The sequence below is a fragment of the Halichoeres trimaculatus genome, unplaced genomic scaffold (assembly GCF_033239565.1).
Source record: "Halichoeres trimaculatus isolate MK-OKI-2021-1 unplaced genomic scaffold, fHalTri1.1 fHalTri1_scaffold_8, whole genome shotgun sequence".
In the NCBI taxonomy this organism is placed as follows: Eukaryota; Metazoa; Chordata; class Actinopteri; order Labriformes; family Labridae; genus Halichoeres; species Halichoeres trimaculatus.
Genome location: NW_027437186.1, coordinates 28,100,957 through 28,116,034, shown reverse-complemented (window position 1 = coordinate 28,116,034; position 15,078 = coordinate 28,100,957). Strand labels below are relative to the sequence as shown.

At 41.7% G+C, this 15,078-nt stretch overlaps 1 protein-coding gene across 3 annotated transcripts in view; it reads right to left on the bottom strand.

The window, feature by feature from the left end:
* Window positions 1-1,943: 1,943 nt before the first annotated feature.
* slx4ip (SLX4 interacting protein) overlaps window positions 1,944-15,078 on the bottom strand; it is a 47,800-nt gene continuing 34,665 nt past the window's right edge. For all 3 annotated transcript variants that reach the window (XM_074676570.1, XM_074676569.1, XM_074676571.1), the window contains exons 7-8: window positions 3,642-3,748; window positions 1,944-3,553 (exon numbers count right to left, since the gene is read on the bottom strand). In XM_074676570.1, the coding sequence (XP_074532671.1) occupies window positions 2,839-3,553; window positions 3,642-3,748 (822 nt within the window). In that variant the 3' untranslated portion in view covers window positions 1,944-2,838. The remainder of the gene's footprint in view (window positions 3,554-3,641; window positions 3,749-15,078) is intronic.

Here is a 15,078-nt window from a genome sequence, read left to right as displayed (position 1 = left end):
AACCTTGTAAATTCTGGGAGGTGTTTAAATCTCAATACTACAATGTCAACATCCTTTTGATTGACACCTCATTTGACCAGCTAGGTCAATCTATGGTCGCCCCAGAGCCAATAATACCCCAGAGCGTGACATGGTGTGAACAGACACCCTGTTTTGTTATTTAAGTTTCGATTTCACACCGTCATCCAAGTGCCATTACATAAAAGAAAAAAAATCCATACAAGGACAAAAACAGCTTCTAATTGAACCAGGGTATGCCTTTTACAGGGCTTTTTGGATATTGGGGGGGGGGGTCAAAAGGTTAATTGATATACTAAGGTTTTTCTATTATTACCTCTGCCAAAGAGGTTGTGTTTTTGGGAGAGTTTTTCTGTTTGTGTCTGTTTGTCTGTGAACAACATAACTCAAAAAGTGACAAACCGATCTTGATTAAAATTTTTATGAAATGTTCAAAATGGGATAAGGTAGAGATGATCTGGATCACCATTTGGATGTGTATATAACTCCACCATAAATGGTTGGAGTGCTTTGCAAAACAATACATGACAAGGTCACCGTCATTTCTGACAGATGTAAAAGTACGATCCAGATCCTGGCAATATTCTGGATACTAAGATCCGGAATATGAAATATTTACTGGATCATCATAATTTTCAACACTGTCAGGTAACAAATTATGGTACAAACCTGCAACTAACACCAAATTGTAGCAGACAGTCTGCTGAAAGGGAGTATAACATTAAAGTAGGACTAAAGTGTTGCATGACAATCACAACATGTTTGGCAGAGGTCTGCGCTCTGAGTGCTTTTCGAGTTTTTCTATTAAGACTGTCTATCTACTTCAATGTTGTTCTTAAGCTGTTTTGACTAAAGTAGAGTATTGGTAAAAAAATTCATTTACTTCTCAAGTAAAACTAGTTCAATGATCATTCCTAATGCTGCGTAAGTTAGGTTAATGATGACATGCAGGTTATGTGAGAAGTGGCAAAGTGTGGTTGAACTCCTACTTATACCATTCTGAGCCGTGGTAGACATCAACTACTACACTAAAGCAGCGTTTCCACCAAGCAGTTTGGTTCGGTTCAGCACGGTTTTGCACCGTTTGGTACAGTTAAGCCTGATCCCGTTTGCGTTTCCACAGCAAACTGTGCCCACTTGTGGTAGGCGTGTAAGCCTGATGCCGAAAGCCACAGCTGTTAAACAATAGCGTGATGCCGTAGCAGCGCGACACGATTTACCCCACCAATAAATCCAACGAAGAAGAAAAACGCGACACAGTAAACAAAAGAGCATAGATGGAAGACATCCAGCATTTCATCCTCTCTGTGATTGGCATGTAGCTCTTAGATACAAACTGCAATGAAGCTTTGTTTCAGTGAAGACTGTGTGCCACCAGGAGAAATGTAGCCACTGTCGGACGGTAAGTGACGATTTCCCGACCTATCAACGGTCTGCAGTGTGTAACTCCACCTTCCGAGAGCAGATGGGTTCAGTCTGGCAGCCATACGAAAGGGTCCCAAAAAGTGGGACAGCTCGTCTCGGTTATTTGGGAATCTGTCCCGGGATAAGTCAGTGGAAACACTTCAAAATGCGCGTCGTACCAAGATGAACCGAACCGGTCTGCTTGGTAGAAACGGGGCTTTAGATTCAGTCTTTAGCCATGAAAAACACTTTAGATCCCAGCCACAGGTGTCACTGCAATCAACACCAATCAGAAAATCCTCAAAGAGCCTGTAAAGATGCTCTCTTCTTCAGAATCTGTTTAAAGGGATTAAAGCTGAGGCCAGAGATTATCAGCACCTCTTCGAAATGACCTTAAACATGTCTCTTGGCTTAAGAGAGAGGGGTCAGCTTCAGTAATCCGCTGTATTTCTCTGTTGTGATAAGAAGAGATAGAAGAAGCTTCTGCAGTCAAAAGCTGAGAAAAGATTAAGATCCATTCTTTGGCTCAAACTAATTTATTTACATGGTAAAAAGTTATTCGAAAAAGCCTATACATGCAGGGTTCAGTCATCATGTTGCCCATGTTCAGGTTTAAACGGGGATACAAGTGACCGCCCCAGTTGCTCCACTCTCCTCTGGGGCCAAGGCCAGCAGAGAGCTCTGAGCAGCCCTGTTGAGCGTCAGGGCGATGACAGCAGCTACATTTTAACCTGTGATACTGTAGACGTCCAAATAAAACCGCACAGCTCATCATACGCCCACACACGCTGGATTCAAGTTCAAGAAAAAAAAAACGGAATAATAGCTTCAAATTTAGAGATCCATTTCAGGTGCTGAGAAATCAAGCGTTGAGCCAATTGTATACGCATGAAATGTAACAACAAAAGTACATTTTTGAGAGCGGGGTGATGAAATATTTCTGGAAACAGCAATCAATCACCGCAGAGCTTCAGTGGGGAGACCGGACAGTTTTCAGACACGTAGGAGCCAGAGTTAGAGACTGAGAGCCATGACGTACTGCATGGCTCCTGCCTGTCTGAAATCCCCAATCTCTGACACAAAACCAAATCTAAACTCCAATTAAAGCTTTTTGACTTTCATTTGCGAGCCTCTCTTGACCACCACTACTTATGGGTGGAGGCAGAGTCTGTTTCAAGTATTCGACAAAGCGTAACTGAAACGCTCACGTATCGTTTGCAATAAAGCGCTCAGCGTTTGATGTGTGTGTGTTTGCGGGTGTGCTGCACATGTGAGAAGAATGGATGTTGCAGTATAATGTGACACATGTACGAAAGCATGAACATGAATCTGGAGTAAACATGTAGCCTGACACAATATCATCTCTATCATCTCTGTGGCGTCAGGCATCTTCACTGTAGAGCGTCTCTCTCCCCCTCAGGACCTCTTCTGTCGTCGTAATCTGGAGGTTCTGGGCACATTCTCGCTCCCCTCCTCTCCGAGTGTGGATCTGGAACTAATAGAGGAGCCTGAGGATGCAGGCTTGACAGATAGGCCCCTCAGACTTGCGGCCAGCCTGTTTTGGTTTGTCTGTGCCGTGTTATTGCTTGTGAGGGGGAGCCTCTGGGCCCGTTTCCCTGGAGTAAGCAGCTCTACTTCCAGTGTGGTTTTGCTGCACTCTGAGACTGGGAAAGCCTTGGACTCTGACTCGGCTTCGGCTGGAGGAAGGGGCTGCAGAGGAAGAAGGTCATGCTTGGATGTTTGTGTGGAGCCCTCGTCAGATTGGGTTTGAATCGTTGCTGGAGGTCTTCCAAGACACGTCCTCTTGGCCCTCTGTGGGTGAAGGTCTTCCTCGGCATCACTCGGCTTGCTCCTCTTGGTCTGACTGATTTCATGTTGGCAGGAAACTTTAGAGGCCTTACGTGTGCTTGTGCTGTCTGGAGGACTCTCTGGGGTCGGGCCTTGCTTTCTAGTAGACTGAGCAGCTTCATTTAAGGCTCTGGGGAACGGCTCCTCGTGGTCTGCTGCCGGCCTCTCTGATTCAGACTCTCTTAATTCCCCTTCTTGGCTATTGGGCCCAGCTCTCCGGTCAATCAGCTGCTCCCCTGTAATGGAACCATGGAGCTCTCTCTGGACACTGGCTTGTTTGGCTCTGGAAGAGGAGGAGAGGATGTGAGCGGATACTCCAGCGTCCTCTCTGACTGACAGGGTTGGAAAGTTTTGCGTTAGATCATACTTACATCTTTTGAAGCGCAGTCTTCTTTGTTTTCGTGCAGCTGTTTAAGGGCTCTTGGGTTTCCCCCGCTCTGGAAAAATATTCTGATCTGCTTTGTTCCAACAGCTCGGTCTAAAGAAGACAAACAAAACCAGCGTCAACAAAAACGTATCACTGCTGGCATCCAAGGGGAAAGGTTTTGTTTGCTTCAAACTCTAAAAAATACATCTGCCAGAAATCTTCAGAAGTGATAAATTCACCCCTCTCCTGTATCCCAGCGTTTATTACATAACAGCGTCACCTTATTATTTGAACTATGATACATAACCAGAGGAATGTTTTCTATTATTTCTCAGCAGACACTTAGTAGCTCCCCAGCTGGAACAAAGAATTAGTCCCTCACTTAAAACTGTCAGGAGCAACCACCTCAAAGGCTTCGGGAAATAATCACCAGCTTGTCGTAGTGTGACGTGTGTTGCTCAGCCTTTGCTGTCTGAGGTTTGGAGTGAAGCTTGCCGCCTGAGGCAGAATTACTAAATGCTGAAACCATGTTGACAAGTTAAAACAGCGATTAAAGAGGGATCATTAACGAGATGATGGAGCGAGGGAGGGAGAACATACAGCCTGGGTGTTTGGATGTAATATGCAAAAGAAGCAACTAGAAGAACAGGATTAGATAGAACAAGTTGTTGAGAAGGAAGTTAATAGCTTAATAAGCTCTTCTATCTCTTGGTTCATTCAAAGTTGGCTGCAAAACTTTGGGTTGAAAGTTCAGTACGCCCGCACACTGAGGTGAACCTCTGAGGCAGAACGAGGAGCTGATCGTAGATTGGATCTCACCAACATGTGCCCTCAACAGGCCTCTAATGAAGGTTAATAACAGGTCTTTTCCTTGGCTGACCTCAAACAGACTCTGGATTTATGAGAGAGCCCGGTGCTAAATTGAGCAGAAAGTAAAGGTTGAGAGGCTGTCGATTTATCAGAAATGAATGTCATCAAAAGACTTGATGAGGGATTATCACAACCACTTTGGTTTTCAGCACAGGCGTGTTTAAAGTCGGGTCTGTGGTACGATTTCAATTGGCCCCCAGCTTTCATCTTGCAATGTATCAATGAATCATCCCTGAATTATGAGAACATTTACATTTAATGTCAAATGCACAAACCAAACCAGAGTAGTATAGAGCTAAAGCTTTGTACATTCTGCAGAAACCCTTAAGGCTGAGGTCTTTAAACGACTGGATTTATCATGACGTGACAATGTAAGAGTTCAAAAAAACACATCAGAGGACAGAAGACCAGATTTAAGTTAGGAAATGGAGCAGAGTAAAATCAGTCAAAATGAAGGATAAGAAATATTTGTGGCTGAATTTTTCTTAACTTCTCTTTATCTTCCTACCCTTTCAGTCTTCCTTGCTTTATTCCTATTTTCCCTCCTTTTTTCCACCTTAATTTCTTTCCTTTTCCCGATTCTTTCCTTCCTTCCTTCCTTACTTGCCTCCTATTCTTTATCAATCTTTGCACCCTTCCTTTTTCTTTTGCATTTTTTTTCCTTCCCTCCTACCTGCCCTCCTTTCTGTCTTCATCCCTCCTTTATTTCCCCCTTCTTTCCTTTTTGCCTATTTCCCAACCTTCCTTCCATCCTCCCCTATTTCTTCTTACTTCCTCCTTTCATCCTCCTTCCATCTTGCTCCCTCCATTATTTTCTTCCTCTTTCTCTTTTTCCCTTTCCCACAATTACTTCCTTTTATCCTTTGTTCCTTTCCTAAATTTCACTCTGTTTATTCCTTGTTCCTTCCTTTCCATCGTTTCCTTCCTCCTGCTTAAACCCCTGTGCCCATGCCTTCCTCTTTTTCTTCTTTCAGCTATGTTCACAGGTCAAAATAGTCTGATAATGAAAAACAATCCTGATAAAATCCAGATCCTGATCCTGCCATAAAACTATCCTGTCATATTTTGCCCACATCGCCCCCTAATGGAGAACATTTTCCTTGGTCAGAGGGAGAGTTGGCTGATGTCTACGCAGCACATAACACTGTAGAAAACTAATACTAGAGTGGTATGAAGCGACATCTGAGGGATAGGTGAGGTTTGATTTCACCAGTCTGTAATGATCGCACAAGGATGTTTGACAACACACAGGGACAAAGTGAAGAAATAGTAAACAAGTCCAACATAATTTTCAGGATTAATAAATAGGTCAGTAAGCTGTGGTCCTCTTTGGAAAATTTTGGACACCCCTGGTTTGGCATCTCAGAAATAGAAATAAAGAAGAAATAAAAAAAAAACTGCAGTTCCTCAAGTGTCCACTTGAGGTTGTCTCCATGCAGGTTTCAGGATATTTTAAGGGTGAATTTTTAAACACGTGACAGGCTTATCAGGCACAGATTTCTGGATTTCTACGCGACATTATCTCAGCTAATAAAGTCACTGATGTTTGTTCAGATGTGTTTGTGTTGACGGTTATCAAATAGGCCAACAATGAGGCTAGCTGTAGAGCTTACTGTTCTAACATGCAGAATTATTATTATACTGGTTTGCTAGTTATAAAACTATAAAACACTTAGAAACCCAACAGAGCACAGGTGCTCTCATTTCAAAAGTGCTCTTTAAATTACCATAACTCCTCAACTATTTGGTATAGAGAAAAAAATGAACAGTTCCTGAAAGAAGAGAAGATGAGCTTTCTGGGCATGATCTCTGACTCTTTTAAGGCCAAAATAACATAAATAAGTCCAGGTAGCCTGTAGGATAAAAGGTTATAAGTCTGGTTTAGACAGAGCTACAGTAGTTGATTGGACGTGTTGTTGAGGATAATACGACCAGGCAGAGGTTAAATCCTGGAAAATTTGAGGTCATGGCCGTGATGTTTATTTAATATCAGCCATTTTCAGATCATTACTTTTCCAAAACTGGCCTGGTGAAATGATCAAAGTGCCCTTCAGAATGGGAAAAACCAATGTGGTAAGTCTGGCAACCACCAGTTCCTGTGAGCACAAAGAAAAAAAAACCATTAACATCCTCTCCCACTTCTTTCCTCATATGACAACATATGACCTGACACCCAGGAGAGAAGGAGTAGTTGCTCAATGCAGTAAAGGGAAACTAGGGCAAGGACTCAGATCTGCATCTGCACTAGTCTGTGGTGTGAAGAGAATAAAGAGGCCAGACAGAGGAAGGGAGGGGACTGATTCAGGAGGCAGGGCAACAAGGAAGTAGGCGGGGATGACAAGAAACAAGGGAGAAGATACAACAGAGTGGACAAGAGAAAGAAGGCACAACAAAAGAAGAGGCAACCCCCTAGAGTAATGCCCCCTGACCTCTGCAGTCTCTCCAGCATGCCCACAAACACAGGAATCCTCGCACAGGAAGTCCTCCACAGGCTGGCCTTTGTGCACAGATGGAGTCATAGCTGGAGAGTGGGCAGAGGTTCAGACTTTACACTCTCTTATGTCCAGAGCTACAGTATGACTTGGATTTGGATTTGGGACAGTGACATATAAAAATCTGCATTTGCCCACACTCTCACACACCCACCACAACGACAACAACAATACTGAGAAAGATGTGGGTGCTGTCATTTGCATGGTGGTGCCTTGATGTGTATTTTCATCCGTTTGATATGAATAAATGTGCTTTGAAAATCAACTTGAAAGAAAAATCAACAAGGAGCCGAGGGGAGGTTCTCTGGGAAAGTTTAGTGTCTTTCTGTTCCTGTCGGCATGACTTCAAAAGAGGGAGAAAGAAGGAGGGAGAGAAAGAGAAAAGTGGAGGGAAGGAGGAAGCAGAACGAGAGGATGAGGAGGATCTACTCAGTGAATAGATGAAGAAAGATTAGGTGGGATATTCTGCATATGGTAACAGGAGGAGAAAGTGCAGGGATCAAAGACAGAGAGGAAGAGATGGTGCATGATCCACATCAGGCAATCTAGATTGAATGATAAGCATTGTGTGGGAACCGAGTTGGTCTGATCTTGTTCTGAATGATGCTAACTCCCAGTATCTGGAAAGCATCCCATCAAAAAGGAGGGAGGAGTGGCGGTAAATAAGAACTTCTAGTCCAGTCTCAACCACGACAACCACCTCTCTCTTTCTCTCTTTCTCTCAGAAACAAGGCTTTAACCCCCCTGCCGCCAGTCAGTCTGTTCGCCCCCACACAAAGCTGCACAACACTTCTCATGATGCAACACGTAGAGCCGAGCAGAGAAACAGTGCCCTCCCCGGCCCCGGAGCCTCCAGAACAACATGGCTCCACCACGGGAGCTGAAACAAGACGGCACATCTGGATGTCAGATTAAAGAGATAAACCTGGCAGAGGGGCGAGGATGAACACAGAGGATGAATCATTCAGGTTTAAAAGGAGAGCAGTACACATTCTTACAGCAGCTCCCAATGAATCCTGGAAACAACATCAAAAAGATAACCAAACGCAGTGTCCATAAAACACAGGGAATGCCGTTTAAGATAAGGTAAAGACACAAATAAGAAGATTAGGCCGGTTATCTGTTAATGCAGCTGCACATGAAAGTAATTCACTGATACAGACAGATAGTTCCTGAGCGGTCCTAAACACTCCGTCAGTATAAGACATTGCTATTTATTTCTTACAATGATTTCCAACCAAACATCCTCATGCCATCATTAAAGACTGATGAAATCAAACCTTACATGTCCCTCTGGTGTCTTGATACCAGATGATAAGTGGTCAGTTTTCTGCAGTGTGAACATAAACAAGGGTGTTTTCACAGCAGGATCAGGATCTGGATTTTATCGGAACTGTTTTAATATATTCAGACTATGGAAAGAAGGAAGGAAGGATGTAAAAAAGGCAAAGAAAGAAAGGAGGGAGGCAGGAAGAAAGGAAAGTAGAGTGCTTTTTTTAACTCCCACTTTTTCACATCCTGATATTTACATCTATTTAAAGATGTCAGCTTTAGAGCTGTTGAGTTTCGGCAGAATGTACAGAGCTTTAGCTTTTTACGGGTAGACCATGCACAGTCCAAATATTTAGTGAGACGAAACGTGAGTGTACACATGATTTACAAAATGATTAATTTTAGTTTCACAACTTATTTTAAGATGAAAGCTAAAAGCTGGGGGCTGTATGAAAATTGACCTCAGGCCATGATTGGCAGCTCTTTTTCAGCACTTTCAAATGATTAAAAATGTATTTTTAAGGCTGAAAAGGTTCAATTATAAAGACACCAGTTCAAGCTCAAACATGAAAACACAGAGTGGTAAAAAAAAAAAGCAGGAAAACACGCCAGGAAACAGGCCAGCATTGAAAGCTCCAATCAACCATCAACTCCATATTTGCTTGTGATCCTCCACAGTGGGAGCCAGATTGTTTGTTTTTGGATCACTTGGTCTTTGTACCTCACCTAGACACACAAACGCAGCGAGATGCTGTCCTTCAAAGCCGGTTATTCTCTCATCTGTCACAAAGCAATGAATCATTCCTCCTGAAACGCCTGAATCCCAAGAACTATGTCATAAAAACAGAGTTATTCTTTTCTTCCCCGGTAAGTCTTTGAACAGCTTTGTGATGGCACAACTAAGAATACAAAATCCTTTAACTGGCACCAAGAAACAACAACTCATCCATCTGTCAGGGCAAAAATAACCTCCTGCTGAGATGTTCGTGAAACTAGTCACACGAATTCTACCTCCCTGGTCCCACAGAGGAATCATGCCCTGTTTGTCTAAGCTCACCACATCTTCCTTGCAACAAAGTCAACAAACATGCATGGGCACATACTTGTCTAAAATAGAGGACAGTTCTTATCCCCGAACAATGGCTAAAGTTTCTGGATACACCCATGAGCAGGGATTAAGACAAGCTGTTAACTCTTTGGACTGACTTCATAACTCTATGAAAGCAGATTAAAGCAGGATGAAACCAGGGACAGGATCATGTTCTGTAAGAGATGATAGCCTTGTGTTCGGCCTGCTTGGACACCAGGCGCTTGGGAAAGCTCTGCTGCTCGCCGTTGTGAGCTGTGAAGAATAGAGGCGCGCTGAGGTCATGAGTAAACACACAGACTCATCCAGGGAGAGGAGGGGGGGACTGGAAACACATCTGCTCTGCCTTTGATCCAAACTTCTGCAGCCCAGCACGCCACTCACCTCAGCTGCCCACTCTGCGCCTGACTACAAAACAACGGCCACAATCCTAAACACTAGCTCTTCCTTCCCATGCTGCCCTCACTGCTGACTCACAATAGGAGCTTTTTTTTTTTTTTTTTTTTTTTTTTTGGAGACACGAATCTTCAAATGTCACAGAAAAAAATAACATTGTTGAAGAGATGCTTTTTTGATCGCTTCCCACGGTCTCATGCAAATGTGGTTCAATGGCTCAAACTCTGGAAAGCAACAGACCAAACTAGGTTCTTCGGTAGAAACAGAGTAAACAAATAAGATATGCTGTGTTATTGCAAAAATATTTGAAAATAAGGTGGATATCAGAAATCTAAGTAACTGTGCACTTATCTGATATTGTGTAAGATCATTCCAGCCACCAGTTTGGTTAAATTGTTGGAGGTAATTCTCTCAAGTTGCAAAGATCCTCAACACTGGCTGTTCAAAACACCCAAACACAGTGATCTTAATATATGGTTGACAAAATGCCATTTGCTACTTTATTTTTGTGTACTCTCAGATAACAAATATAACAAGAGGAGGTTTTATACTAGCTTTAAATAGCTTTTCTCTAACCCCTTGGTTTTGGAGTGCCTTTTTAAAATTCAAACTCAAATTACTTGAGGGTACAAGTAGTACAATTTTCAGCACTTTTGGATCAACTTCACTGCTTGTGACTGAAAGTAGCAACTAGCGTCTGACGTCATCAGGTGACCAGCATGTCATCAAACACTAACAAGTGACTAAGTAGGCTTGTTTCCCTTTTAGTATGGAGATGAACTAACCCAAACCTGGTATTGGTCAGATACAGACTCAGAAAGTTAGATCAGACATCAGTGAAAAAGGGCCAAACTATATGACGGATCTATTTAACTCAGTTCTATGATCCTCTAGATCCATCCTTATTTACATATGTGCTTTGCAGAGTTAAAATATCATGAAGGGAGATAGCTGGAGTGGAGTTATTGAAGAATAGAGAATGTTATACTAATCGTAGTACCAGATCAGATCACTATCAAAATTGGTCAATACCAAAGCCCAGGTACCAGTTTTGGTGTGGGGTCTTAGAAAGTTGGATCAATGCATCCCTAATTTTGTCAATCAATTTATCTTTATTTATATAGCACCAAACCATAACAAATTTTATCTCAAGTCATTCTCCAAAAACAAGATTTAGAAATAAAAGGACCAACCATAATTATTGCATATGTCACAACTTGATGCACCTTACCAGGGTTAGTTTAAAGCTAATTTACATCTACAAATTATATATTGTCTTTTTATTACATGTTTTGTTGGTTTAACTTGAGATAGACTAGTGCGGATTTAGTGGTACAGCAAATAGGTAAGGGATAAGTTTTTCATCCTCTGGCTTGGGCTTTTATTTTGAGGGTTGGGTCAGCTAATACATTATAAAGACAGTGGCATACATCCGGCCAGGTAAAGTGAAAATTTACCAGTTTTGTCCCTATAAGGGCATGGCTGACTTGATTGACTCACGGACACTGTGTAGTTGCAAGTGAGGAGGCTATGGGCCCACCTCTGCACCTCATCCTGACTTAACAATGCAAGGTTGAGTCAGCACCCCCAACTGAGGCTTCAAAACTTTGCTTCTGGAGAAATGTGTGACATAGCAGGGACTAATTCCATATATGTTATAGTCTGTGGTCCCTGTCTACCTGCAGTTGTTTATTTCCTGCAGGCGATCGTAAGCCCTGCCCCCAAAATAAGAGCCTAAACCCGGTTTCAATGGCTAATGCAGAAAAAAACAGAAGCCAAACCACGTATCAAAGATACCACAGTTAAGTTAAGGATTTCTGGCTTTTTTTAAGGAGTCATTTAACCATCCCATGTTGATTTTTAGGGGGTCAGCAATTTACTTATTTTGAGTGTTTATTTTGTTCAATGGGAATTTAATCAGTTAAATGTTTGCATAGTCTTAAGTTTTGCATGTTAATATTGTTGCAAATATTTTAGTTTTTGTTTTAAAGGAATAAAGGATGAATAAACACCTATTCAGGTTCAAATAATAGACTTGTGTAAAGACTAGAATCATAATCAAGTATTTTGTGCTGCTTTTTGTTTATTGTTTAATGGAAACTTTGCTCATGATGCTGCTGTGTGTTTTGGACAAAATACACCTGAAATGGAGATGTTTCTTACCTCAAAGGTCTGTTTCTAGTTAAATAAAGGTCAAATAAAAAATAAATAACCAAACATCTAGTCCCTCGGCTTACAAAAAGTCAACAATAATTGGTATCCCAGCTCCTCCACTACCATTACAAATGACTAAATGTCACCATCTCCTCTTCAAACCCAACCACAGCTGAAAATATGACTAATGGGAGTTCACAGAGTCCAGGAGACGTACAGCAGGCTGAAGTGTGGGAGAGAGACGCTGGTTTTCACAGGACAAAAGGCCAACGGTGATGTCAGCTTAGTTCCCTCACAATATAACCCCCTGACCCTGTGAGAAGTGCAAATTTGATGAGTCCACATTTCCACTGCGGTTAAGGTTAAAAATTTTTACTCAACGAGTCACACTGACTGAATCTTCACAAACCTCCCAAACACAGGGAAACGTGGCAATTTGTTGGGACCAGCAGACTTGAGCTGTCAGGAGATGTGGGATTAAAAGACGCCTTCTTAAACAAATGAGTGACTCTGACAGAAAATCCAGTGTAGCCAATTATTTTCATACAGCTACATTTTAATGTATTACACAGCATTCAACCCACATCATTAATTTTTTTCCGACAGATTCTTGGCATCATTTCTGCAAACAGTTCTTCTCTGACATAAAGGAAACAGTGAAGGACACAAACAAATGAGTGTGTTTGTCATGTGAGAAATTTCAGCCGTGCTGTCTGGTATCTTTCCCTTATAAACCACTCTCGAGGTTGGGCTAGTGAGAGCTCCACCACAAGACTCCCACCCTCCAATTCCCTCTGCTTGTACTGTATGAGCCCAGAGAACCACATCCTGGGGAGAGGAACGCAATCGACAGCAATGTCTCCTTGAACTGGAAAAATGGTTACACAATCTGAACTTTTCACTGACGACTGTGTTGCTCAAGTGAAAATATTACAATCGCTGCTTTCATTGGACGCCAGACTGTGAGGAGTGTAGAGACGCTTGTAGGGAAACAATAGTGAGAAACACCACAGGGAGAGACTGAGACATTGATCATGGGATGTGATGGGAGAGATGTCTGCTCATGATGTGAGGGCCAAGGTGAGAGGCCGTGCCATCATTTCCCAGAACACTCTGAGGAGATCCAGATGAAATAAGGACTGTCTGGGGGATGGTTTGCTGTGAGTTGAAAAGAAAACTAAAGAAGAAGGTCTTATGACGTGACAAGAATACAACATAATGTACACAGGGAAATACCCACTGAACACATCCTTGTCTGAGTCCAATCCTTCAGGTCAACAGACTGTTTCTGGGTGAAGCAAATACTGATGGGTCCTAGACCAGTGTTTCTTCTGACGGCCAGCAGGGGAAGACTGAAAATTTCCATTCTCGCTGCTTAATTACACATATAATATATACATATTTTGTCCGTTTTAAATCTTTTTAGTCAAGCATGGGAGGAATCTGGTGAGACAAAACAGCTACAAGAAAGAGACCAGTCAAAACGATGAGATAAAAATTTAGCAGGAATGCACGATATCATCTGCACAATATCGGTATCAGCTGATAAAAGCTTAAAAACACGTTTATCGGTATCGGCAGATGTGAAAATTTCTGCCGATATGCACAGCTGATAATGTGCTATTCAGTTAGGATTATTAATATTTTCCATCTGAAAAATAATCTCCTTAAATAAAATGTAGCACTTCATTTATTTGCAATGCAGAGCTCTGTGTCTGTCACCAGGTTGTTACAGTAGCTCTAAAATAATCAAATGTAACTTGGTTATGTTAAAAAATGCATTGTGCATTTAAAGTTCATGTGATCTAAAGAAATTATTTTTCTGTATTTTAATACTGAATGTCTTGAGTTTGAAAAAATAATACATTTCTTATTTATGGTAAAATCAAATGTTTTTTGTCTTGTTTTATGTGTGTTTCTTAAACAAATAAGACCGTCACAATAAGAGTAACATAAAAATTGCAGTACAGGATAGACTTAGCTTTCTTTACAGTGAAAAAAACAAACAAACTTGTGATTATCGGTATCGGTATCGGCCATAAGGGGTTTCGATATATCAGCATATCGGACATCGGCAAAAATCCAATATCGTGCATCCCTAAAATTTAGGTATGCCTTCTCTAAACAGTAATGGGTGCTATCTGCCTTTGATTTCTTGTGCTGATCTCCTCCATTAAGCTCTCATATGCATGTGGGAAGTATGTCTTCACACCTGCTTTGCAAGTAGATTATTCCCCTTCTGAACTGTCACTCATGGTGGGCTATTAACACCTTTTTTGTACAGTGGTAACGATGAACTTCCTTTAACAGACAGAAATCTTGAGCAGAACCAGACTCATGTTAGACAGACATCTCCTCAGACCTTGTAGTAGTATATACATGGGAGGGCATGTTTTTCATAATGCCATAATTGGATGTGAAATCACACTAGGACAACAAGAATCCCGGTTTCTAGGGTTAGATGTAGAAGTACAAAGGTGTAGTGATAACCTTCACTACAATGCTGTTGCAGACTTGTACAGTATAAGAGAGTGAAGATAATTAAGGTGGTATCACAGTTATTACACTTGTCTTGCATTTGATATTTGTCTAATATTTTCTTGTGGCAAATAGTGAATTTTGAAATGCTGAGCCCTAACCCTGAACCCTAACCCAAACCTCTTAAGTAAGTGACAAGCACGAGCCTAAGTCTAGCCTCAGAACCCCTCATGACATCATCATCTGTGTGGTTTCCATGGTAATTAAACATCTCCATTCATTTTAATAGGCCAAAAAAAAACTGCAAATCATTGAAAGTCTCAAAAAGTATAAGGGCTAGAACATTTGAAAAGTACAAGAAAGCTACTCCTGAACATGCTAAATGGTTAAAACTTTGGAGGGTGAATCTGTTAAAATATGGGTGGAGTAGTGAGTCGAGAAAAATTCGGGAGGATAAGAAGTTTATCTAAGTCACAGGATTTCTGTATGTTGAAATGCTGTGTTCTCAGCATTTCAATATGACTGAGAAGAAGCTGCTCTAATGACCTGTTACTCATAGCATAGCAGTGGTAATACATATCAGCTTTTGGCCAATTACAGTCACAGAAAGGAAAAAAGACAATAACGCTAAGTCTGACAGGGAGGTCAACAAACTAACGCAGTGGGATTTTACAGTGGCAGCTTCTGTCTTC